The sequence below is a fragment of the Protomyctophum bolini genome (genome assembly GCF_963924005.1).
Source record: "Protomyctophum bolini genome assembly, chromosome: 8".
Classification (NCBI taxonomy): domain Eukaryota; kingdom Metazoa; phylum Chordata; class Actinopteri; order Myctophiformes; family Myctophidae; genus Protomyctophum; species Protomyctophum bolini.
The window spans coordinates 22288236-22314739 of NC_137869.1; the positions used below are offsets into that span (position 1 = coordinate 22288236).

The 26504-nt window shown below is 42.7% G+C and overlaps 1 protein-coding gene across 2 annotated transcripts; it reads left to right on the forward strand.

Moving 5' to 3' along the window:
• The first annotated feature begins 891 nt into the window (after positions 1-891).
• Positions 892-26498, forward strand: ssbp3b (single stranded DNA binding protein 3b). Of its 2 annotated transcripts, XM_080771010.1 has the most exons (18): positions 892-1052; positions 1753-1825; positions 2020-2081; positions 2169-2253; positions 9316-9405; positions 13051-13125; positions 13360-13422; positions 13779-13842; positions 13947-14020; positions 18167-18231; positions 18346-18394; positions 19089-19124; positions 20025-20079; positions 20468-20532; positions 23585-23663; positions 23920-23948; positions 24059-24160; positions 25551-26498. In XM_080771010.1, exons 1-18 carry the CDS (start codon positions 997-999, stop codon positions 25578-25580), a joined length of 1152 nt encoding a protein of 383 aa, XP_080627136.1. In that variant the 5' UTR covers positions 892-996; the 3' UTR covers positions 25581-26498. The 2 variants fall into 2 exon arrangements, with proteins under 2 accessions (XP_080627136.1, XP_080627137.1); XM_080771011.1 differs by lacking the exon at positions 13051-13125.
• Positions 26499-26504: the final 6 nt, after the last annotated feature.

The following is a 26504-nucleotide window of genomic DNA, read 5'->3' on the forward strand; positions in this document are numbered from 1 at the left end:
AGATCAACATATGGAATGTCAGAACAGGTCAGCTCCATACAGTATATGGAGATCTAAGGGTGACAGCGGGGGTAGTGTCTTGAGTGTGCAGGGTTTGATGAGAGCCCAGGTAGGGCCGGACCTTAATTTTTGGGCCTATTGTTGAGAACTCTAGCTAGTTTTCGCCGGCTGCCGGGCGTGGCTACACTCATAACTTTGGGGCAGGCCCGTCTAGAGTTTAAATGGACAGATAGGTATCAGTCAAAAGGAAGACATCGAAGAGGAAGGATGGATGGGGAAGGAATAGGATCAACATAATGGAATGTCAGAACAGGTCAGCTCCATATATGGAGATCTAAGGGTTTGAGGTCAGATGTAGAGTTGCTGGCCAATATTGAATTGATGACATCAGGGGTCTCCATATATGGGCTTAATATTGATGACGTCACGAGGCATGATATATGGGGGCATGGCCAACTGACAGGAAATGCACGGGAAATGCACGATTTTGACCTGCGGTCATGCAGGCAACAATAATGGTTGTGTTTATATCCATAATTTAGTCACACATAAACATATTTACACAAAATAAAATTCATACATAAACTAGGAGTATGAGCTGGTTACATCAGCCTGGATTCTGGAAATGTAGCCTACGAGAAAGTAATTTTGACAGGAAATGGTCAGATTTTATCCTACCAATTAAGCAATTGAGGGATATTCATTAATTACTGTATTTCGTGTATTGGTGGCATACATTACATATACGCACTCATTTACATAGAAAGCTCGATATTTGCCATTAAACCACAACGCACCGAAAGGCAGACCTTAAGGGAAAAGACCGCGTGCCCATTGGTGAAACGGGACGTCAATCAGCGCAGCCCCGCCTCTTCCCCTTGGCCAGGCTCGGTAGAGAAGAAGTGCGGTTGGAGTGCGAGAGGGTCGCGGCCGTGATGATCTGACAGATGAAATAGCGAAAAGAAAGAGAAGGCGGGCGTCCTCCCACACAAAATCATGTTCCCTAAAGGCAAAGGCACCCCCGTGCCGTCGGACGGCCAAGCACGAGAGAAGTAAGGAGCTTCCATAGCGTTTCTTTTATCCCGCGACTTGTTCCCTGCGTGTCTCTCTGTTGTTCGCTGGACAGGCAGCGGCAGCAGCTCGCAGAAGGCGATTTCCTCCTACCGAGAATGGAATTGAATGAACCGCCTTGTCTTGCTCGCCATTCCTTCCCTAGGCTCTGTTCTGCTGCCTTTGGCTTTCTGCTCTCCCCTACATGTTCTCCGCTGATACCGTAACCGTGTGCATGTTTGGCTGTGTTAATTGGGCGGCCAGTGCGTTATATAATATTTTTTCCGGTCATTATTCGCGACTGTGGGAGAGAGAAAACAATAACATCGCCGCGCTACATTGTTTCACTGTTGCGCTTTGGATACATTTTATTTCCCTCAGCCCCCATCAATGCCACCAGGATACAGTACAGGCTACTGTAGGCTGGAGGAGCTATTGTTAATCATTGCGACATGAGACGATACTTTGTTTTCAGTCGATACTTTTCATCTGTAATTGTTGTGAATCTTTACCAGGCTTTGGACTCGTTACACAATCCCCATTTAATTGTTTGGCATAGGCTATTGGCAGCCATTGTTCAGTGGGCCTGTGGCCGACTCCATGCATTATGCCTGTGGAAATGTAACCTCCTGACATGTCTCCTAATTTCTTTTGATGTTGACCAAAGATTGCAACAAATGTTAAATTTGTGTCTTAATCCAGGTTGGCCCTCTACGTCTATGAATATTTGTTACACATAGGAGCACAGAAGTCTGCACAGACCTTTCTATCAGAGGTAAGATAAAGTTCAGGCAATGGCATGTTGTTATAGTTGAACAATAATCTATTTCAATTTACAACAAAATCATGTTGATGCTCTACTTCTTCTAATTCTATTAGCAGTAATAACGTGATTGCTGAATAGTATGATATTTGTGTGTAGTTGTCAGCCATGACCAAACCTCTCTGTGAATTGCCCCCATTCCCTAGATACGATGGGAAAAAAACATAACACTTGGCGAACCCCCTGGTTTCCTACATTCTTGGTGGTGGTAAGTAATCAATGTCACTGTTCCCAATAATGGTCCATGGTTTGTTTAGGGGTAACCTAATGTTTTATTTTGCCTTCTTCATCACAGTGTATTCTGGGACCTGTATTGCGCTGCGCCAGAGAGAAGAGAGACATGTGACCACTCCAGCGAAGCGAAAGCCTTCCATGATTATGTGAGTGCTGCTTCCGTGACATAGTAGTCAATAGTTTTGCATATTGCTCTGTCCTGCGCTGAGGAAGGCGATCATTTCATCATCAAAGACCCGTAAAGATAATACCTCTTCAACTCAGATTGTGGTATGACAGGAATGTAATTTAAATGCCACTTTATGTAGACATAATACTCTAGTGTATACACTTGTAGTTTCATTAGATAGATATTCCACTGTTCTTAAGCTTACGTATGATTCATGATGACTATTCTTTATGTATTTGATGCATTACCATGTTTTCTGCTCTTGCTTACTGTAAATCGCTGTGGATTAATAGCGTCTGCTAAATGCCTAAATCAAATAATGTATTTGACTGTAGCAAGATAAATCTGTTTGTTTACACTTTCACACTGAGTAGCGCACACACATCCCTTTAAGTGTGATGCCTGTATTGTAATGTCACTTAAGTGATATTCAGTCTGATTTGTACTTCTTGCACACTATTGAGGAACATCTAGCTGCTTTGGTTTCACAGATGTAGGCCTTTATCATGGAATATGTTGCCATTTTCAATTGTAAATGAAAACTGTCTAGTCTAGTGTTCCATCCAGCTGTCGTTGGGCCAAACGACGCTCCCAGCGAGGAGCTTACAGTATAGGCTTCTGGGAAAATGGTTCTGACGTCAGCATATCCTGAGTCAGACCTGTCGATGTTGCTCGCCTACTGAACCACCACACCATGCTTTTTAAGTTGCACCCTTCCTCAATGTCCCAAGAGAGGATAAAAGGGCCAGAGTCCTAGCTGTGTTGCAGACGAGGATCTCTATTATTTGCTACTGCTGAGACTCAAAACACATTGGGCACAAGGTTGTTTTTCACCTCCAATGGTTCCATCAGCCTCTGACTGGTTTGTGGCAGCTTAAGCATATGTTTGAAATTTGACTCCATTGGCAGACAGACCACAACACAGTGAACATATCCTAATGGCTTGGAATCGGTAGAACATATATTGTTCAGGATTCCTCAATTTGTGGGAGAAATGATTATCACTCTGTGACCTATTAGTTAGCATTTGACAGTTCTTTGCATGTTATGCTTACTCCATTTTAGACTATTTACATCGCATTTTCCCCCTATTTCAATTACAATTTCGGCATTTAGCAGACTCTTAATCTAGAGTGATTTACAGTAAGCAAGAACAACACGTGGCAATCCATCAAATGCATAAAGAATAGTCATCAAGAATCATAAGGAAGATTTGAGTCTAGAGTTCATGCCTACAGTATTAAAACACGCTGGTCAAATTAAAGCTTGAGTATTAGTTTCTGGCCTCGAGTCTCGTCTTTATGAAGTCTTATCTCTCTCCGATGTTATGAGCGCACCATGTGGCAGAAGTTCGTCAAACGGTTCACATTCACGGTCACCTCCACAGTGACTGCTCAGATGAAGAGAAGGGGACACACAGGGAAGGGAAGCCTCAATAGCAGACGGACAGGCAGCGCCGTTGTGCCGTTGGCTGATAGCATCCTGAGCAGGAAGGGGTTAAAATGGAGATGTTGGCCCTGCTCTTGGCAGATAGGGTTGCTAGGGCAACGGGCCTCCTGATCTGGCAGGTGACCTGTGAGCCAGGAGAGCGCAGGGCCCTGCCCTCTCAGCGGCCACATTCCTCATTATTCCAGTCCCACACAGACAAAGGAGTGCTGCGTTTGACTAGGGAACTGGCCAAAGTGGCCATGTTATTCACCTAGGTTTTGGCGTAATCAATAGTGCTGTCTTTTGTTGCCTTTGGGTCCCCTTGTTGTGTGGTACACCTATTTACATTGTCTGGTAGATATGGTCCATTAACTGAACTCATTGGCTGTCACCATTCACTCCGGCGCTGCAATTTATTTGAAGATTCACCCCAAAATGAACCGGAAGCGAAATCGCCTAAAGATAATCTGGCGATCGTATTTTTAAAAGTCATCAGAGGTATCATCAACATTCTGTTCAAACACCTCAATCTGAGCCTCAATTCCGAGGAAAAAAGGGTTTTAAGATCGCGCTTGTAATGGCAACGGACGGCGGGGAATCATTTAATTGACGAACCACAGGCGAGCCAAGCGTTACCTAGCGACGGGGACGCTGCTAGGCGGTGGATATCAGTGAGACCATTCTGAATCAATAAATATATAAAAAGTCGTCGAAAGACGATCTTGGCAGCGAGTGAGTTGTTTATTTGTAAATCTCAGTAATCATTTTTTCAAATGTTTTTTCTTGCTTTTCTTTTTACAATTAAACTGACAGACTTTCTTACATAATAAAGTGCTCTGTTATTGATGACAAAGCGAACCAGGACCATGAACCAAAGAAACTGTGCTACCCTGAGTTCAGCTGAGACCATTTTCATAAGATGGAAAGCATTAAGCAAATGAGGGAAACGGGGAAATGTCACCATGGGCCCTCTGTGATGTGAGGCTGTGAGTTTCTATGCGGTCGTCTCTTCGACATCTTGTGGTTGCCCTTCGCTCAGATGTTGATTCTCCGTGTGTGTGTGTGTGTGTGTGGACAGTAGTAGTCCTAGCCTTTTGTCTAGGTGTGGGGGAGGTGGCGGGTGCCTGCGCTAGCCGCCCGGCGGTGATCGTAAAGTCTCTGGCGTATTCACGCTGGGCCTGATGGACGATGACGCTCCCTTGGGGTCTGGTCGCCATGGCGTCAGCGGGTGATTGATGGCTGTCAGGGAGCTGAGGGGCAGATTGGAAAGGGAAAAAGGGGAGTGGTATTGTGGCATAAACCCAGCATCCACCACAGAGCCAAGGGAATAAAAAGGAAAGGAGGGTTGGTATGATGGTGGAGTGGGGGAGGAGGGCTTTGGGGAGGAACAAGAAACTGTCGTACCTGGTCTTGGTCCCCTTGCTGTAGAGAGGGAGAGAGAACCAGAGACAAAGAGAGGAGCATCAGTCTTGCTTCCAAAGTGGGTTTTATGATGTTGATTGATGGTTAAACATTTACAAGCTAAACATGGGGCCGATCTCTTTTGTAGTGGTGGATCCACTGGAAGGTTTGAGGCTGTTAAGAGCAGCCCAGGTCAGACGGAGGCAGTTGGGTGGTCTGTGCTGCAGCCCTGCCCCCTCTCATTGCTTCCTGCACACTCATCTAGTCTACTTCTCTCACCCCCCTTCTCTCAATCTCTCTCGCTCTCTCTTTCCGTATCTCTTGTTTTCAGTTTTGTTGTTGTTTACCTCATTCCTCCATGCGTGTGTGCCTCTTGCTCTCAGTTTTTTCATGAAACACATGTCTCTCTTTCTATCTGCCTTTTCATGGTTACCTCAGTGAGACACTAAGTCTTTGTCACCCCCCCTCCTCTCTGTTTCCCTCTGCTCCCCCTTCGTCTTTGTTTTTGTAGAGAGAGCACAAGCACATCCGCAGTCACTCTGGCCTTTCGTAACCTCCTTCAGTGATTCTGAAGGAATCAAGGAGAATTTGCTTGGCAGGGATTGCATATTGTTGTGTGTATATACACGTGCAGTCTTGCACACGCAGATACATTATATTGAATGGGGTGTGTGTGTGTGTGTGTGTGTGTGTGTGTGTGTGTGTGTGTGTGTGTGTTTGGGGGGGGGGGGGGGGTTGTGGGGTGGGGGTAGAATTAGCCTTTCCATAAAGAAAGTCCTAGGCCCAGTCAAAAGCTCAGGGCAGAGACTGAGACATCTGCCGCCTTTCCTGTAGTAAAGAGCGCGACATGTCCTCTGTGTTTCCCACACCACAGGCAGCATCAGACTGCTGGGGACAGTTCAGTTAGCACAGCAGTGGGGTTTAATGGGACATGATAAGGATCAAGCACAACATGCCTGGGAACCCGCCATGCACGTTACTTTCCAGGCTACATGGAAACGCAGGCAGAAAAAGCCAAACAAATATCTAAATATATATCTAAAATATCTAAAAGCCAAACAAATATCTAATCTGCGTCTGAAAACTATAATTTGGTCACTTTGTGGATCCTGGAGGGTGTTAATGTACAGTATGACTCACACACCATACTTTTCACTGTGTGCAAATTTAGACAATCTGATTGAAAGACTAGTAGAAAATACAGAATAGTTGTTTTGTATTAGACAAAAATATATTTTTTATCCCACGATTTTGTAACCCATTATTCACCCCTGTGTCAATCATCTAATGTGATCCTGGGCTCTACACACCCTCCACCAACCTAGTCCCGCATATATGGGGGACATGGGGAGAGCAACGGACTTGAACTCATGCTTCCTTCATGCCTGAGTGTCCAAGTTGCTCCTTTACACCTGACCTGGGGGAGTTTCCCTGGTTGGACGTAGCGCGTGGAAGGAACACGTTATTCCAACCAGTTCCTTTCCCCTCCATCAGGCGCCCCGGCTGGCCAGGGGGAGGCAGTTTAGTGACCAGGATTACTGCATGTTTTTTGTGAGGGTACCTACCTACGCTCACAAAAAACATAAAGAATACATTTGAAGAAGAATAAAAGAAAATAAATAAAGATCTCCGTCAGTGATCTCATAGACCATTTAAAACTTCTGAACCTTTTTGAATGGAAATTAATGTAGGATTTCCTCTACCAGTATTACTCCCAGACCGTTGAATGATGTTCAGGTGATCCGAGTGTAAATTGGTCTTGGGATGTACAGCTGTGCCACTGCCTTTGTCAATTGGCAGGAATAAGTTGTGAGTTGTGACTCCTGCTTACCCTGTAAACCAGTAATTTGCTTACAAGCCTCATCTGAAATCTTTCAAATTGTTTGTGAAATCATTTTCAGCTATCCGTTTCAGTAAATGTTATGTCTAACAATGCACTTTTTAGTCTGTCAGTGGAAACTGTAGATCATGAATGAATTATGCATATTTAATATTTATAATATACATGAAACAAACACAAACTGATGTGTTAAAACAAGGACGATGGTGTAGGAGAACTAGGAATGCTGGTATGACTAGTTTGATGAATGTTTCTTCATCTCTACTTATTTTTCTCATCCAGGCAATAGCTAAATGTTCTAAAGAATAATTCTATTACACAAGTAAAGCCAAACATTAGTTTTAATAACTATTTTTAAACGGCCAGCAATAGAAAAATCAATCCTAAAAAAAAACATTTTTGCTGATATGAGTGATGGATACATAATCATATGACTCAAAACAGGGACCAGTATTTTATAAGCAAGGATGTTGGAAAATGGAAATCAAATCAGACATTTAACCTCTGACTGAAACCACCGCTTATACCTATTTAGACATCGGTGTCTATTAGTGTGTGAAGAAACATTGAATAGCGATGTGAGGGAACCTGGCCCTGGGCCATCAGGTTTATACCATGTGACATGTGTTCAATTGTTTGAGATTATTTGTGGGTGAGAAAGAGGACTTATACACACATCAGTATGTGAGGATCACCCCACAGATGTTCATTTTGTAAGCTAATGGCTGGCAAAGTGTAAAAAAAGTATTAAAAAGAAAAAAAACTTTTGATCGGTGCGACTCGTGCTTGAGAGAGAGGAGGGGGAGGTGAGGTACTTTATGTATTTGGTGGGGTTTTTTTATCACAGAATTTGCATATCCGTGATCTCATATAACTCTGCCAGTCATATATCTCATATAACTCTCATATCTCATATAACTCTGCCACTGTATGGTAAAACATAAAATGTGAGTACTACTAGCTGTATTACTATGTTGTGTTTTATGACAGTTTTCTAGTTGCGTTGAGGCCTGATGTTTCCCTGTGGCCTCACTTCTCTCTCTGCTGTGGTATTTCACAGTGGCCCTGCAGCAGCAGTCTGAGAAGATAGAATTAGGTAGGGTGCAGTCGATACCAGGGAGAGTGTTGGCTATTGACCAGTGTTGTCTGTGGAGCGGTAGCACTCTGGGCTGAGTGTGTTTATTTCTTCACACACATACATGCATGCACTTCCTTCCATGTAGCGAATGATATGCATTTCATTTTATGCAGTGGTCTCCTGCACGTGTGTATGTACTGTTTGGTGTAGGGATATGTCTCACGTTGTATGTGACGTGTGCCAACAAAACGGAGGACTTGCTGTCAGTCTAAGGCAAGGTTTATTCTCTGCTTTCGTAGCTCCAAAAGGCATTAGCCAATCTCGGCTTGCCCTAGCTAAAGGGGAAGAAAACCCAGGCAATTAGGAGCGTGTGACCGAAGCAAATGGCACATTAGTGAATTAGGCCCTGCGGTTGGAGCAGGAAATCGGCCCAGCGAGCATCCCGCTGTGCACAAGCACTTTGGAGCAACTGACTCAGTGAATCCCCCACCGATGTTTATCTGATCCACTGGATCACAGATCGGCAACAAGGGCTCAGTCGCCTGAATGAATGGGGGGCGAGGGGCTCTATTAGATTTCTTAAATGCATTCTGTCCCATGGGTCAGCTTTGTCATGAGCTTTGGGCCTGAAGTGTGTCTCGATAGATCAAGTTTCTCACTGGCCCCAAAAGGCATGAGCATGAGTTCTAGATTCACAAGCTTTTGTTCCCCCTCCTTTTTGTCGTTTTAGGTGGACAGATATTTTGTACTGTAGTACTGATATTTAGTTTTATATTGAAGCAAGAGGATAGTGAGGTTTGTGTATAGAGGTCGGGGCTTGTTAGTTCTGTAGTCTAGTGGCTCTAATCCATGCCATGGTGCATGAAAACATTGTTTGAATTTAAGGATATAATATATTATGCACAAACCATTTGCATATTGTCGCTGTTGGGCAGTAATTCCGTATCTCCATATTTCAACATAATAAAACATAGGTTTTTTGTAAATGAATGACTACTTTGTTGTACAACGGTGTCTCTCTCAAAATGATTTGACCGTGGACAATCTGAAATGATTTTGTTCAAAAAAAAAAATCTTTCAAGATTCAAAAAAAAAAAAAGTCCTGTTTTTAAAGATTTTCACATCTTTCAATAATATCTGTTGTATAAAATATAGTGTGGTTTAATAGTAGATTTAGAAGCTATATGAACTAATATTAAGGTGGGGAGGTAACGGGGGTGAACCGCTGGTCTAGAGTAGACTATATAATATCTCCCAGTATGTGTTTTTGATCTTGTGCATTTCTCCTTCAGAGTGCAGCTGCAGCTCCCAGTCCAGTAATGGGAGGGATGCCACCTGGTGAGGGCATGCCAGGAGGACCTATGCCACCAGGCTTCTTCCAGGTCAGTCCACCACCTGCTTAGCATCGTCTTCATTGGTGTGTTCAGTCCTAAATCAACCCATGTGCACTGCGGGGGAAATTAATCTAACATGCTTCATGCATGAAGAGGGTGTTGCAGGCATCCAGGGGCACAACTGTTTGATTTAATTGATTATTTAAAAATAGAAAAAATATACATTTTTAATTATATATATCTTACTGATCAATTTTCACAAATGTGTGGTTAAATCATTAGACGAATCAATTTAGTCTTATTCTTAATTGGAATTGTTTACCCCCCCAAATGCACTTCTCTGTTAATCAGAAATGTATACTAATCAATATAATAATCTCTACAAAATTATTTGAATTGGTACCACACCAGGAATAATAACCATAAAGAACAACAATAACTTGAAAGGGTCGCTCAGTGGAGCCCATTACAATGCTAGGTGGCCTACAAAAGGCATTGTGACAGGCAGGGAGGATTCTCAGCATTTTTCAGCCACAAACACTTATCAACGCTGGCCTTGTATTGCTGTGTTGGGTCCTTGACACACTGGTTCTGTTTTTCAAAGTGACTGACAGCAGTCAGACTGGATTTAACACATTAATGAGTTCTACTAGTGTGCATGGATAGCTGAACTGTCTACATATGTGCCTACATAACCGCAATGTTTACTTCTTCCTGTTGGATCCGTATGTATCAAATATCTATTTTTGCAGGTTGCCAAGAAATCTAATCTAAGCCAAAACAAGTGGCACATTAAGTGGGAAATGGGTCGTTTTTGTATTCAGTATTTTCTACAAGTTTAATTTAGATTTTTAATATACAAAAGACTGATGGACCACATGACAGTGGAAAACATTTACGCAAAGACAGATTACTGTTTAACTTTATTTGGACACTTACCTGTAGGTGTTCGACAGGGCCCTGACCATTGGTCTGACAGCCCATCATTAGGCAGACAAATGTTAGGTTAGAGTGAGGTTAGGGTTAGAATACGCGGCATCGGACCAACAGTGTTTCGGATTAAAGAGCTGTCGGACCAATGCTTTGGCACCGCTCACCATGTCGTCTGTCTGTGAGAGTGCTGCTGGTTTTGCTGTGTTCAACGGACGTCATCTTGGCTTCGATACAGTATGATAGCTTTTCTGTGTCTAAGGCTCATGATATGCGATGCAAATGCTACTTTGTGTAAATATTACGTCATGCTACATTAACCGTGGACCCACTCACATTTGCACGTTTACAAAAATAAAAGCCCAAATGCCCATCCCCTGAGCATGGAGGGACGGTGTGGTCTGAGAATGAGATTATGTAAACAATATTCTGGGATTGTGTTTCTTGGCCTGCTGGCAGCGTGTACCAGAAATGTCATGAGCATAGTGTTTTTCAAGATTAGCTGAGGACAGACACACACACACACACACACACACACACACACACACACACAGTAGAAAACATCACCTCCCCCCTGGCGCAGATAATGATGTAAGCATGATTTTTCACGATGAATGAGAACATTTTTAACACTACTAGGCAGTAGGCACGTGCTGTGAGCCCCCCAACTGTGTGTGAGCCCCAAAATGAATATTGGTCATCTGTTACTGCTGTACATTTCACAGAGAAAGAAAAGGAAAAACGGGTATGCGGGTATGGGTTCACAGAAGACGAGAGAGTGAAAAGAATCCAACAATGTTCTTTTAAAGACATTTCTCTCATAATGTCCTATATCAATCTGATGTATCCTAGCTATAATCGAGAGGACGTCAGTGATGAGTCATTCAGCAATGTAATCTTCCATGTTGAATGTGACTATGTGTTGAACGTGATGCCCTTTACATTTGGATGAGTTTTGATGTTGTGGGATTGTCGTTGTGGTGTGGACTCTGCCATCGATGTCGTTAGAGTTGTGGTGAGGACTCTGCTATCCATGATATATAGACTGATATTGTCATAGTTATTGTTCTTGGAAGCGTGTCTCCTGGACAGGAGTCTCCAGACGTAAAAACAAATGTCAATCATTCTTGTTGTGGACAGCCGTTTATTCCTTTACACTGCACCCTTCCACTCTTCTCGTCCCCACATAGGTGGGGGGAGAAGAGGGGCTTATGGGTGGATTATTTTCCGTTGGGAAAGTGTATATGAACCAACTGCAGTGCTTCGCAATTATTCTGCTTCCCTGTTTCACCTGTCATCCCTTTTTTTGCATTGCTGCAGGCTCATTTGAATGTGCCTGTCAGGCTGGTGTCTGCATCATTATGAAGGGCTGCATTTCTCTGTCCGTTGTGCTTGTGCATCTTTTGGCTTTTGCTTTGGGCTTCTGCCACACTGAGCTTTTGTAGTAAATATCATGGACGTTCTGTCTGCCCCCCCACTCACCCCCACCTACAGTTTAGTAAACAGGGAGGCGTGGCCTGGCCATTTTCTCTAATGGAGAAATCGAAAGGTGCAGCACCCACAGTAAATCAATACCATGTGAGGATAAACTCTTGGCAGGCTCCTGTGAGGACCTGACTGTAAAGGGGTGACATGAAATGGTGCAACACATCTCTACAGCCCCGTGCCACTCCTCAACCAAACTCACTGCACTCCAACCACTTTCAGTTTGGCATCTCTATTTTGGGTTATGTCATTATGTGCAACCATTTAAAAAAAAGATATTTAAAAAATATTAGATCTACAAGCTCACGACACCATGTGAAGTGTTGTGAGCTTGCCGAACGATGTACAACAATATATAGGGCTTAAGTGGTTAAAATCCACCCACTTATTACTAATATGATTGCGTCAATATTTGGGAAAAAGCCAAGTTGATGATGAAAGGCTGTTTTGCTCGCTTGAACTGATGCACATTACACACACGTGCATGCGCATGCATGCCATGCACGTTTACAGTGACTCAGACTTTCTTTACTAGAATTCATAGGAGTCGTCTCAATTAAGCCCCTCACTCTGTCAGATCAGCAACATTAGCTGCTCAGCACCGATGTTTTGGGACGTTGTAAGGCTAATTGCATAGGGCTTAATTGATGCTGTTAATTGTGCTAAATTAGCTGTGATGACATGTTGCATGCAGCAGGCTGCTTAAAGTCTTGACTGACAGGCAAGAAGATCACGCATCATTTCCCTTCCCTCTCTCTTTCCCATCTTATATTCTTTCTTTCAAGGCTGTGTCATTGCTTGGCTCTACTCCTAGCCACTTCAACCCTATGCCCCATGGGCTCTATACTAGTAGTCCCCCTTCGGTTTTTGCTGTTTATCTTCAAAGAAGCTCACGATGCTGGGAGCTTGTAGATCAGCTATTCCACTGAATGTTCCCCCAAGAATAGGGATGCTTGGGTTCAAGTGGCTAGTGGAGCAAAGATGAGCAGCTTGAATCTTGAATCCTCTCTCTCAAGCTTTGCCCTAAAATATATATATGTATTGTCATTGAACATTCTTTTCCTTTTCTTTTTTTTTATTCCTCCTTTGCGCCACATTTTAGTTCTGCCACATTCCAACTGTGCCCTGCAGTAACCCTGCTTCTCTCTCTGCCCCCTCCGTGTTCTCTCTCTCGCTCTCACTTATTTCTCACTCCTTCTTCCTCTCGCCCTCCTTATCTTGCCACCACCTCCTCCTCGTCCCTGCATATCCCTCCACGTTGTGTGTGCGCTGCTGCAGGGTCCACCTGGTCCCCAGGGCTCTCCTCATCCCCAGCCTCCTCCCCCTAACAGTATGATGGGACCTCACAGTCAGGTAATGTTCTGTCTCTGCCCGTCTCTCTGTGCTTCCATTGTCGGGGAAACTGTGTTTTCTCGCTGCTGACGCTTCATGCTTTCACCGCGTGTCTCTCTCAGCTTGGCGGCTTTTTGTGCAGCTTTGAATAATCACACGGACACATAATTGACAGATAAGCATACCCTGGTGTGTTGTACTTTTTATTATTTTTTTTGACCTGTGACTAATTTGATTTGCCCTTCTTTTCTGTAGTCCTTCATGTCACCCCGCTTTGCTGGGGGTCCCAGAGGCCCCCCTATCAGGATGGGTAACCAGGTAAATAAACACTGACGCACACCATACCCACTTAAGATAGTCAGTTATTTAGTACCCAATAGCTGCCATTTGACCACACCTGGTTGGTACTGTATCAGCTTGACCGCTGGGTCTCTCTCAATGTGGGGTCCAGGTCCTACCACCAGGAGTCTCTGAGAGGGTTTCAAAGGTAAATGTAAATTAGCCTCCCAGAGATGCAATTGTATCAAATGGGGGGCCCATAGCCTGATGCATATCAAACTGCCCCCAATTTCCTTGAGAAAACGTTGAGAATCACTGAACTCCACCACAATATACATAAAGACTACATTCATTCATCCATAGCAAATTAATTAATTTTTTTCCCTTCCCTGCAGCCTCCAGGTGGAGGACCAGGTCCTCACCCCATGCTGCCTAACATGGACCCAACACGACCACAAGGTCAGTTGTCCACATCACAGCCTAATTTCATGCTCTCTGTAATGAGTCAAATGATTGCCTTGACTCCTTCTAACAAGACTGTGTGTGTCCCTTCCTCCGTCCAGGGCATCCTAACCTGGGGCCAATGCAGAGAATGAGTGGCCCTCGAGGCATGGGGCCGATGGGGCCTGGTCCTCAGGTAGGTGTCCTACACTAGTTGCGAACGCAGTGAGCACTAACTATGAGACCTAGCAGAACATGTCTGTCTGTCTGTCTGTGTGTGTGTCTGTCTGTCTGTCACGCTGTAACAGTAACACCACCTGCCCGCCACCAGAGGGCTGTATCACACACAAAAAACACACACACACACACAAAAACGAGCTGCGTTCGCTTTGCGGGTCTTACTTGTAAATATTATTGTAACTGTTGGTCTCATGTCCTGTAATGCTCTACGCACCAGCCTATAGAGCCCCATTGTGAACCTGGGTGAGCCCTGAGTACCCCAACATTTTATGTTATACATTTAGAGTATGGGTCCCCAAAATGTAGAAACTAAAGGATGCTAACTTGCTTATGTTGAGCAATTTGCACAATTGGCATTACTGTGGCATGAATTAACATGAATACCCATAATGTTTCATCCTCTGTATGGACGATATTGGAGTGGTTTTGGGCACAGTAGTTGTCAGTCAATTTATAACTTATAACTATTTTTTTATAGAGATTAGGGATGTCCCGATCGGCCTCCCGATCGATCGGGCCCGATCACGTCATTTTCAAAAGATCGGGATCGGGAAAAAAATATCGGGAAAAAATTATTTATTAAATATATTTTTTTTTATTTTTTATTAAATCTTTTCTTAATTGTATTTAACGTTACAGAAGAAACGTGACCATCTATAAGTCTTAAAGTCATCCTCCCGAGTCTTTAGTTTTGTTTTTTAATACAGATTGGTTCATAATTAATAACAACAAAACATCCTCCTCTCGAAGCAGCCTCTTGCTGCTGCTCCTAGGAAAACTTAGCGCACGACAGTGACGTTGGCCCTAAACAGCAGATCTGCAAGCTCACAAAGAGTTGCTTTCGCAACGCGCTGTGATCTTGTAGATTTGCTATTGGGCGACGAATGGCGACGTTCGTGTAACTTGCGTGGCTAGTAGGCTAATAGCAGAAAGCTAACGACAACAAGCGGCAGCGGCTGCACTGAAACAACCGACGCTTAAAGCGACTTTTAAAAAGAAGGAACCACAGAGAGAGAGAGAGAGAGAGAGAGAGAGAGAGAGAGATGATGAGGAGAATCCAGCCCTCGCAAAGACCACTCGGTGGAATAATTATTGATCGTCATACACAGAGACACACACAGCGGAGTAACCTCGAATCAACAGGCTTCTAAGCACCGTCTTGTTCAGATCTGCTTCTGCATCTGCACTCGCTGTTTGAGTGCTAAAAAGGGAGAGAGAGAGCAAAAACAACTCGTTGTTGTTGCTCTGTCCACCCGGAGCAGGAGGAGAATATTCCGTCTGAAAAGTCCCAACAAAATACTCTATGTCCAATCCATGACTGTAGATAGAAACCCTTCTTCTAATAATATAAGCATAATATCTCATGCAGAGATCTTTATTGTAAACTTTTGTAAATGTTTCTGTGCGGAATCCCTCCTCTCCCCAGGGAGCTCTCCTCTCCTCCCTGCATGTGCTGCGTCTGCACCACGTGTGAGCGCATAGGTGCATTATTTTTCCCTTGAACATAATGATGAGGCACATTAAAATAGCAATATAAGGTTTTTTTTCCCCCTTTAAAAAATGAAAAGGCAGAAATGTCTAATAAAATAATATATGCTAAAAAAAGAATAAAAGATAATGCTATAAATAAACTTTTTGAGTGGTGCAAGCCAGTCCCTTGGACTTATGTGTGTGGGTGCCTGCCTGGCTGGCTGGGTATGAGCATGAAAACAGCATGGTTGTTTTTCACCACCTGTGTGCAACCTAACACACGCACACAAACACATGCCCATATTAACTGTATATGATGATTTCGTGTGTGCCAGTACAGTACAGTAGAGGGTACAGTAGAGGGACTGGCACACAGTAACTCTGTCATTTCTCAACCGTTTCGGACACGGGGCGGCAGTTCGGAACCGTTTTAGTCCCTTTTTTTTTCTTACTGCATTGCCAAAATGTATCTGATTGGGAAGAATTATCGGAAATGATCGGAATTGTATCGGGAGCAAAAAAAGTGATCGGATCGGGAAATATCGGGATCGGCAGATACTCAAACTCAAATGATCGGGATCGGATCGGGAGCAAAAAAACGTGATCGGGACAACTCTAATAGAGATTGAAGCTTATAAATGTGTACCGTTCTTCAGACATGGGTAGCCTACAATAAATTCCACCAATCACATTAGGAAACCCAGCAATCTCATAAAATTGTCTCTTAATCATGCTTTGCTGAGCATCATTTTATGGAAATTGGAGCTGTTGCCAAAAAAGGGACTTGATCATTCTGCTAATGGTTAGCTTTGATATACTGGACGTATCCCGACCTCCAGTCCTGCTGTGGTCCCCGGTGCCAAAACTCCCAATATGGAGACCATCGGTACAGGTAGCATTCTAGTGTCGAGTTTCTCTCCTTAACTTGAGGTTCCAAATTGTGGCTTAACTCCAGAAGGACATGCCTTGGGAGACACTATCCCATGAAAAGATTCCAGTGTTCCTGACGATCCTCTCCTGTCTTACAAACACTTAGAAGTCTTAAGAGAGCCAGGTCTGCTATTGTCAATGTCTGGATGTGTTGACTGTCAAAGCTCCTGTAAATAATTGACTGATTAAGGATCATCATCTAGCCTATACCATTAATGTTTTTTAATTTAATTATTGAGGGGTGCTATCCCCTCCTATGTCCAGCTTTGAGCATTTGTGTAAACACAAACATTGTGTAAACACAAACATTGAAGACGAAGGTGAGGATGCAAATTGTGATTGGCCGGAATGAGATGATGTATGATGAATTGATGATGAGAGCGCCCCTCACTTCACACAGGTGTGATTTTATTTGTAATCATGTCACCTGTTACCCTATTAAGTATTTGAGAATGCCTATTTATATGAATATGTGAAATGTAGTCAGTCAGTGTACAAATTATAATATTTTGACAACATGAACATACTTTTGAATATGCATGTTTAAATGCCTGTCAGATTCTCTGACTATGCTGCACCACAAGTCCACAAATGTGAAAAACACTTGTGTACACATGCTTGAGACTTGAGATTTGATCGTCAGATTTGATCGTCAGCTATGCTCATGTCATATGGATTGATAAATGCTGTTTGTGGTTGGTGTAAGTTTGATAAATCCAGGCCTGTATTTATAAAGTGCTGCATACCACTTGGTGTCTCCTTGTGGAGATAAAGGGAAATAAAGTTGCAGTTTCTAACGACTGTTAGAATAATCAACTCCACATAACATTTTTGAATCCATTATGCACTATGATGATGATAATATGGACTACTTATACAGCATGTAGCATAATCAAAAACATGTCTACATCCCAATGCCACACACAACTACTCTGCCCTGGCAGGCATGATGGCACAATCATTTGATGAGTATGGGCATCCAAACCTATTTAATGACCTTAAATTCACAAATTGCTATATGACCCAGTCATGTATCCCAGATGCAGACTATGAAAACATGCAATATCATCGTCATCGGGAAAGGGGAAACGACAATAACCAAGCTTCTGATCAAGTTGAAATAAATCTTCATCCATTCACAATAATTTCATGTCACTCCGTCGTCTTGTCAGACACACACTCTTTCGGTGTTCTGTTACTTTACTGCACGCGGTAAGCTGTCTGCTTGATTCTTGTCAGTCAGTAAAGGAATTCTTTCACCCACCACCAAGCAAAACAAATTGCTACAATGTGCAAACATGACAATAAAAATAATTGTTCAACAATATTTTGTTGAATCCGTCTATTATGCCATTGATCTTAATTACTTAATTTATATGAATGTGGCAAAGCTCTTCGAATTCATTGTTTGCAAAAAAGTAAGAAATTAATTATGGGGAAATTATATGGAAATGCGTACCACAGATCATTAGTGAAAACCAGTTGATATTGATCAATATACAGAATATAATTGACATTGATACCGTATAAATATGTTGATTGATATATAATGTCTTTACATAAATCTTTACATAAGTCCATGAAAAGTGTTGAATATATTACATTATAAAGTCCACACACTAGATCAACTTTATTTAGCTCAACAACATTTCATCAGGAATTTGTTAATATAGTCTCTGCTGCTCATGGATTTTCTCCTCAGAACTTTGGTGGTGGGATGAGGCCTCCACATAACGCCATGGGTCCCGGCATGCCAGGAGTAAACATGTGAGCCTTTCTTTTGATCTCATTCTCATCTTACTGCGTATTATTTTGTGTATTATCTGCTGTCAACCTGAATGCGATATCTTAACTGGTGGTTCTGTTCCTCTCACTGTCCAGGGGCCCAGGTACTGGCAGGCCATGGCCCAATCCTAACAATGCCAACTCTGTGAGTTTATTTTTGCTTTGTGTGTTCAATACACACACAGACACACACACACACACACACTTTATTTAACATTTTTTAATAAATATAGCTTTCCAACAAACTTGGGTCAGGCGAGGTTGTGACACACAAACATACACGTTACTAAAATAATAATCATACTAATATGGGGGGAGAACACAACGGAGACGAGAACAAAACGGAGACAGCGCTTCTTTCACATGACAAAAATCACTGATAATTTCTTGTTTTTAAATATATTTTTGTATCAAATGGGGTCCATATCAAACTGGGTGTTCGACATATCTCTGTCAGGTGGAAACCTGACAGAGATATGTCCAAAACTTTTCAGGATTCAAATTTAAAAACGGCAAAGTAGCAGATCTTCGCTCCACATTTCGAGCTTGCATATCGGCTACGATAAGCGACGATAATATTGTATGCACACAGAAGTGCTGGTTCGGATCGTAGCCAAGTCTGTGCTTCAAGTCAGAGCTGTGGAGCTTTTAGTGTGCTCCGGGGCTCTAGTCTGGGTTGTAATTGTAGTATTATGTGTCCTGGTTTCCACAGACTGCTAGACCGACAGACATGATGGTATTAGAAGGCTGATCAGATGACGAATGGTGCTGTTTTGTGGATCAGACGGGAATTGCGCTCCCTCTTTTCTTGTCTAATGTTTTCTGTTCCTTTGTTTCAGATGCCTTACTCGTCACCCTCTCCTGGTGCATATGGGGTAAGAACTCTTCCTGACACATTAAACTAATACAGTAGTATTTAATTTAATTGCATGACAAAACAGTTTCCCACTGCCCTGTCTAGATTGTATTTACAAATCCAGCAGTCTGGCATTTATCTGGCATTTATTTTAACTAACACATCTGCAATGCATTTATTAAGGTGGTCTCCATACATTTCCATTGAGAAATATTGACGCTGGTGTCTGGTAGGACACCTACTGGTTGATACCGCCTTGTCAGTACAAGTACAATAGAGTACCTAAGTCCCGACGTCACTCCCACTAACCCTGGGGCACTGCGTTATTTGTTTATTATTGCAATTTCAGTAGGCACATCTTAGATCACATCACATATAAGAACTGTGTTCCAAAAATAATCAAACCCACACTGTTTTTGTCAGGTATGATATTAACATTACATTAGATAACATCTGTGTTTGGAGAATCTTTGTACTTTTTACATAATTGGTAGGTACTATTTCACCCTCAGTTAATGTTTCATATCCATATGAGTAAAATCGCTGGGGTGGTTTGTTTATTTGTGGAATACAGTTCCAGTTTCCCCTATGGGAAATCCAATACAACAAATAATGGAGTGGCATAGCGGCAGTGATGTCAGACTTCGGTGCTCTATACTTTATGCGATCTAGCCTAGTGGGGATTGGGTCTTGCTTGAGCGGTAAAAATAAATCCCACACAGGAGAATGGGGTTCAAGTCTCGGGTGGTAACGCTTTAATCTTTCATATAAAATGTGATGCATACGATAACGGTAACATGAACATTTACCTATGTTTTGGAGAGATGGGATTTAGAAAATCGTAGTTTCATTGTGTCGAGTCTTGGTGTGTGTGTGTGTGTGTGTTTGTATGCTTATGTTGTGTCTTTATTCCCCAAAGGGGGCTTCTGGAGGAGGGGGCCCCCCAGGAACGCCCATCATGCCCAGCCCTGCAGGTAGCCAACCCTAACCCCCTCACCACACAGTCACACATTTGTTTTACTGTACGTATGGCTTTACCCATGTGTTATACCGCCAAGTATTAATCAGGTAACACCAACCCCCAAACCTAACCTCTAAATGTTGAATCCTAACCCCAACCTGAATCTTGTAAAACATACCTCTAAAAATACTCTAACCATAAAACAACCTTTTGTCTTGTGAGGGCCAGGAAAGTTGTCCTCATATCTGTTACTCAAATGTTGTTATACTTTTGGGGACATTTGGTCCTCACAAGTGTAGACACACACACACACACACACACACACACACACACACACACACACACACACAATCCAGTTGCTTTGCTTCACACTGATCACAAAACAAACATTTGTTTTCCAGACTCTAATAACTCTGGTGACAACCTGTATACCATGATCAACACTGGACCTGGAAACCGGAATAATGTAAGTTTCTGCCTCTTTTTGTTTCCCAGAAAATGTACTCTTAATCCTCTTTGGCATTGCCTACTCCCGTTTCCAAAACATAAAACTAAACTCAGGCAAAAGTGGGAGTAAATATTTGAAGTTACTGAAGTAGAGGCATGATTTATACTAGCTTTTACAAGCACTCAAAGTAGTTTTATTAAAAAAGAAAAACCTTGTAACTATTTACTTTGACTCTGGTGGCTTTAATGTAAACTCACCATGCCTTATTGACCCTTATGGTCACTGTAGCATGTACATGGTAAAATCTGAAATTTTACGGTAAAATACTTAATTTAACTCTGAAAGTGTACAAATGGAACCAAATGGACCCATCCATTTGTTACACTGAGATAAATGAAGACGTCACTTACCTTAATTTACATCATTTAAAGGGTAAGACCACTTTGAGAGGTTTGGGTTGTTTTCTTACCTTATTATGGGCAAACTAGTCCATTCCATGAGTTATTTCGCTCCGTTGTGGTGTTTATTAGCAATTTAAGAAATAAAAAGTTGCTCATTGACTTCCATTGTAAAGTCACTCTTTTAGCACACAAACCAACACAACAAAAGCTGAATCTGACAGTTTGACATCAGGAACACTCATGCGGTTTTATTTTTAATAAAAAATTACAATTTTGTCTTGTTTTGACTAATTTGTGTAGAAAGAAGATCCGGTAGGTATGCCTACGCCGACCGAATCACTGCTGTTCGCGTTGAGTAAAAAACGATCTGATTCGACCAAAACTGTACACCACTCCTGAAGCGTATTATTGGAATGCTGTTGTGCCAGGACGGGGATGTAAACGAATGGATTTGATGTCGTCCGCTTGTCACTAAAAACATACACAATGGACGTGTTTGAGGGAGACACTTTAGAAGACCCTTTAGAAGAAGTGTCTGGGACTGCTCGTAATCGTATGCGAGGCTGCAGCTGGGTGCATCTCAAACGGCGTGGAGACTTGTTTACAAACAAAACCTTGCAATATGTCCCCGCGAGAGTTGGGGATGCCGGAGTACTGCTTCAGTCTATCTCCGACTAAAATAGTAACTTTATAAATCTATCTTAAAAGACGAAAATAAAACTGCATGAGTTTTCCTGATGTCAGAATCAGCTTTTGTTTAGTTGGTTTATGTGCTAAAAGAATTACTTTGAGAGCCGTTTCCCCATTAAAATGGAAGTCAATGAGCGACTTTTATTTCTTAAATTGCTAATAAACAACACAACGGAGCGAAATAATTCATGGAATGGACTAGTTTGCCCATAATAAGGTAAGAAAACAACCCAAACCTCTCAAAAAGTGGTCTTACCCTTTAAGTCTTCAGTGTATACAAATGGAGCCAACTGAGCCCATAACACTCAGGTTTTACAGAGTAGAGCAGTGGTTCTCAAAGTGGGGTCCAGAGACTTCAGGTGGTCCCAAGCGAAATTAATTAATACAGCATCGTAATCAGGTTAACCACTTAAAAACCTATATAAACTTGGCACATTTCTCCACTTTAATAATTCCAAGGTATAGCTTGTAAGGATCGGGCTTTCGTGGAATGAGCAACATGGGTAGCGCCTCCAAAGAATTTGCCAAAATGGCAAGTGGTTGGTATTCACCCTTGCTTTGAGTTGAGTCTCTCACCCAGTAATAACAGCAACAACAAAAAACACATATTTTTACACTTTATTAATTTTACACTCTTGTGTTAGGGACCTCAGTAGCATCATTCTAGAAGATCCATACGCAGCGACAACAGCTTGGTAATGGTATGGGGCAGTATCTCTCTCACAGGGAAGACAGAACTTGTCCTCATTGAATGTAATCTCAATGCAGTGAGATATCGGGATGAGATTCTGGAGCCTGTGGCGATCCCATATCTTCAGAATCTGGAACCTAACGCCATCTCCAGGATGACAACTCTCGCCCCCACAGTGCCAGGATCATCAGTGTACCTCCAGAATTTGAGAGTGGAGAGGATGGAATGATGGAGTATGGTTTTCTGCTCTATATGTAAAGTGTCTTGAGACAACTTGTTGTCATTTGACCCTTTAATAAAATTGAATTGAATGGCCTGACGTGAATCCAGACCTCAACCCAATTGAACACTTGTGGGATCAGCTTGGGCATTCTGTACATGCTAGAGCTAGAGTTACCAACAGAACCACGTTGGATGACTTGCAACAAAACCTGGTTGAGGAATGGGATGCCATCCCACAGCAATATGTGGCTAGTTTAGTGACCAGCTTGAGGAGGTGCCAAGCTGTTGCGGTTGCTTTTGGATCTTCTACCTGCTACTGAGTTCCATAACACTGAGTGTAAAATTAAAAGTATAAAAATGTCCAATATGTGTTGTTTTTTTCCTTAGGCTGTGGGAGTGTGCAATCATCCAATCCACTAAGCAACTCAAAGCAAGGGTTGAATACAAACCATTTGCCATTTTGGCACATTTTTGGGGGGCGCTACACACACGTTTAGCTGTGTTGCTCATTCCACGAATGCCCGATAAAGGTGACTAATCAACAATTAAAATTATATAAAATACAATGCCAATTGGTATCATTAAAGTGGAGAAATAATGAACCAAAGTTAGGTTTTTTAACTTTTTGTGCTGAGTTTAATAATAATAATGAATTGCATTTTTATAGCGCTTTTCCAAGTGCTCAGAGCGCTTTACAATGGTTCATTCATTCATACATTGGGAGGTGAAGCGGCGAACAGTCTACGCCAGCGTCCTCATTCACACACCAATGGTGGCGAGCTCACACCGACCGACTCATTGAAGGCAATGTAGGGTTCAGTGTCTTGCCCAAGGACACTTCGACATGTGGACAGGAGGAGCCTGACATTGGCTATTTGAAAATAGCCCACAATGTGTCACATGTTGATACATTGTGAGCTTTTAGATCAGCTATTTAAACATTTTCAAGGGGGTCCCTGGTACAAAATACTTTAGAGGGGTTCCACGACCAAATACATCAATTTGGGGGTCCTTGAAAACCACTGTTGTAAAGTGAGTAAACAATTCTCTCTTGTTTCCTATCCAGTTCCCTATGGGCCCCGGCTCGGATGGCCCCCTGGGAGCTATGGCCGGCATGGAGCCACACCACATGAACGGATCACTAGGTAACGTAGACTTGGTGATATGCATGCATACTGATTACAAACAACATGGAAAATGTTAAGGTTGCATTGGCAGATGGAAATGGTTCTTAAGATTATGTTGTCTGTGTGAAACTGGAGAAACACTTCTTGAAGGCATGTGATATTTCCGTTATGTCCACAAAGAAATATCCTCTTATATCCCTGTTGTATGAGAGTAGCCTACTCTTGATACTGTGATAGAAATCGTTTTTTTTTCTCTTTCTTTTTCTAATGATAGGATCTGGTGATATGGATGGACTAAACAAAGTGAGTTTTTCGAATTATGCAACAAAGCTGTATTTTCTAGTTTAAACCAAAAGTTTAGGTTGTGGAGTGTGTGTTTTCAAAAACATTTGCTTTACTTCCTTTCTTCCTAGAATTCTCCAAACAATTTAAGTGGCATTAGCAATCCTCCAGGGACTCCGAGAGATGACGGCGAACTGAGCGGAAACTTCCTCCACTCTTTTCAGAGTGAGAATGTAAGTCTCATTGACCACTAAAACAGGCAAATTGCAACAGGAACAGGATGCAGGTCTTTTTTTAGGTAGAAATACAGCAGGATAGGGGCACGGTGGCACAGTTGGTAGTGCTGTCGCCTCACAGCTAGAAGGTCCTGGGTTCGATTCCCGCTCGGGCACTGTGGGTGCTGGCGGCGTGTTTCCTCCTCCGCGTCATCAGTGCCCATACCCGAAGGCGGGGTTGGCGAAAGGGCCTTTCTGTGTGGAGTTTGCATGTTCTCCCCGTGTCCCCTAGGGTAGATACCCTCACAAAAACATGCAGTAATCCTGGTCTCTAAACTGCCTCCCCCTGGCCAGCCGGGGCGCCTGATGGAGGGGAAAGAAACTGGTTGGAATAACGTGTTCCTTCCACGCGCTACGTCCAACCAGGGAAACTCCCCCCTGTCAGGTGTAAAGGAGCAACTTGGACACTCGGGCATGAAGGGAGCATGAGTTAAGTCCGTTGCTCTCCCCAGGTTGGCGGAGGGTGTGTAGAGCCCAGGATCACAGTAGATGATTGGCACAGGGGTGAAAAATGGGTTACAAAATCGTGGGATAAAAAATATATAGGAAAAAAAAGAAATACAGCAGGATGTACTTTTTCTCTTGAGAGAAAGGCATGTTGGATAAAGCCTGATTTATGCTTCATCATTTAAGGGTGTGATGCAAAAAATGGCAGATCTAGTAGATCTGCTATGTTCCGCATGCAAGACCGTCTTATGATGGAGTATAAATTGAGGTGTGTGTGTCCACCCTAAAACATGACCATCAGGTGTACAGTATTTGTTCAAATGTCATTTTTATGTGGACACGACCACCAGTTAATTTAGTATGCCTGGTATTCCTGATGGGTGGTGGTGATCCACCTGAACTGAAGCCGCACCTACAGCTGTTGTTGTATGTCACCATATCATTGTTATTTTTTTCTTAGACTATCAAATATTTGACATTAGTTAGCCACATTGTCTGCTGCGCTTTCCCTACCTGGACAGTGTATCTCCCCAGCTAACTGATACACATCAGTGAGGGGACTTACTGTTGGCTGTAATGGGGCTTTGATGAAACCAGAGTTAGAGCGCTATTGACCGGACAGTGGAGTTACAGTCACAGCACATTAACATCATTGACTACAGTGCCACTGTAAGAGAGACTGAACCTGGCATTTGACCAAGGAGTGTCTCTTAACCACTTTCCACCTGGCATCCCTATTCTGAGCGTTATAGGCATACATTTTCAAAAAAAAGAACCAACACATCCTGTTGTGACATGTTGCGAGCCTGTAGATTGGCTATATGGCTATTTATGCTATTCGTCGTACAATAAAGTAAATGGCGTTTAAGTGGTTGTCCTCTTCTTCTCTGTGACTCCGTAGTATTCCCCCACCATGACGATGAGTGTGTGATCCCCTACCGCCACCTATCCCACCTATTTGCCATCATTCCGAGGATCTGAACTCACCATAGGACACGGCCAAACACATCAGCACCGAATCAGGGACGGGCACCATCTTGGTTCCGTAAAACGCCAGAATGCTGAATCGGAGGGGGGCAACAAAAACGAAAGAAAATAAAAAATAAAATAAAATGGCTGGCGACTACTGCTCCTTGCTCAAAATGAAGGACAAATTATTTTCTCCATTCTTCACAAGCCCATGTGTGACAAAACCAGCTACTGAAATGCATACATGACACGTTTTAAGTTCTTTGCAGTCCCCCCCCCCCCCCCCCTCCCCCATCCCAATGAAGCAAAGAAAAAGATATGGTCAAAGTTTACCTCTTGTACTTTTTATTTTTGCTTTGTGGTGCAAGATGTGCAGAAAATTCTCAGTTTTTCTGTAATTTAAAACACTGGAGAGTGTGCATATGCATTGTGAGCTAGGAAAAACTCTTGTCATATTTTCCTTAAAGCCATGCGTACTGAATCTCAAAAAGTCAGCAGACTCGAAATTTGCCTTTTTACTCTGTGACCACCTTAATGAATGACATGTTCTGCCCAGTGCTGACCCTACTATTTAACCATGTTTGTAAAGAGGGAATTATGTGAAAGAACAGAGGCTTTTATCATGACAACCCTTCACAGTTTGTAAGTGCTCAGAGGGTTTTTAAAATGTAAAAATGTATCCCAATTCTTGATCTTCTATCGTTGAGAGCAAAGCTATTCTGCACTCTTTAACATGTTTTCTTGCGTTTCAACAGCAGGACTGCTGTTCTGTTATTTGTCAAGGGAAAACCAAACTTCATCATATGAAGCGAGTGCATGAATGCTGAGAAATCTGTGTACAACATACTACCTAGTGCTGCTCTATTCTGTGTGAACACCTGCTTTA

What these genes read in the sequence shown, in the direction of transcription:
- ssbp3b (XM_080771010.1), top strand. Translation starts at nt 997, where the DNA reads ATGTTCCCTAAAGGCAAAGGCACCCCCGTGCCGTCGGACGGCCAAGCA. An exon ending in CGAAAGCCTTCCATGATTAT is followed by an intron (nt 2,254 to 9,315) that starts GTGAGTGCTGCT and finishes TTTCTCCTTCAG; the next exon opens with AGTGCAGCTGCAGCTCCCAG. An exon ending in GACCTGGAAACCGGAATAAT is followed by an intron (nt 20,533 to 23,584) that starts GTAAGTTTCTGC and finishes TTTCCTATCCAG; the next exon opens with TTCCCTATGGGCCCCGGCTC.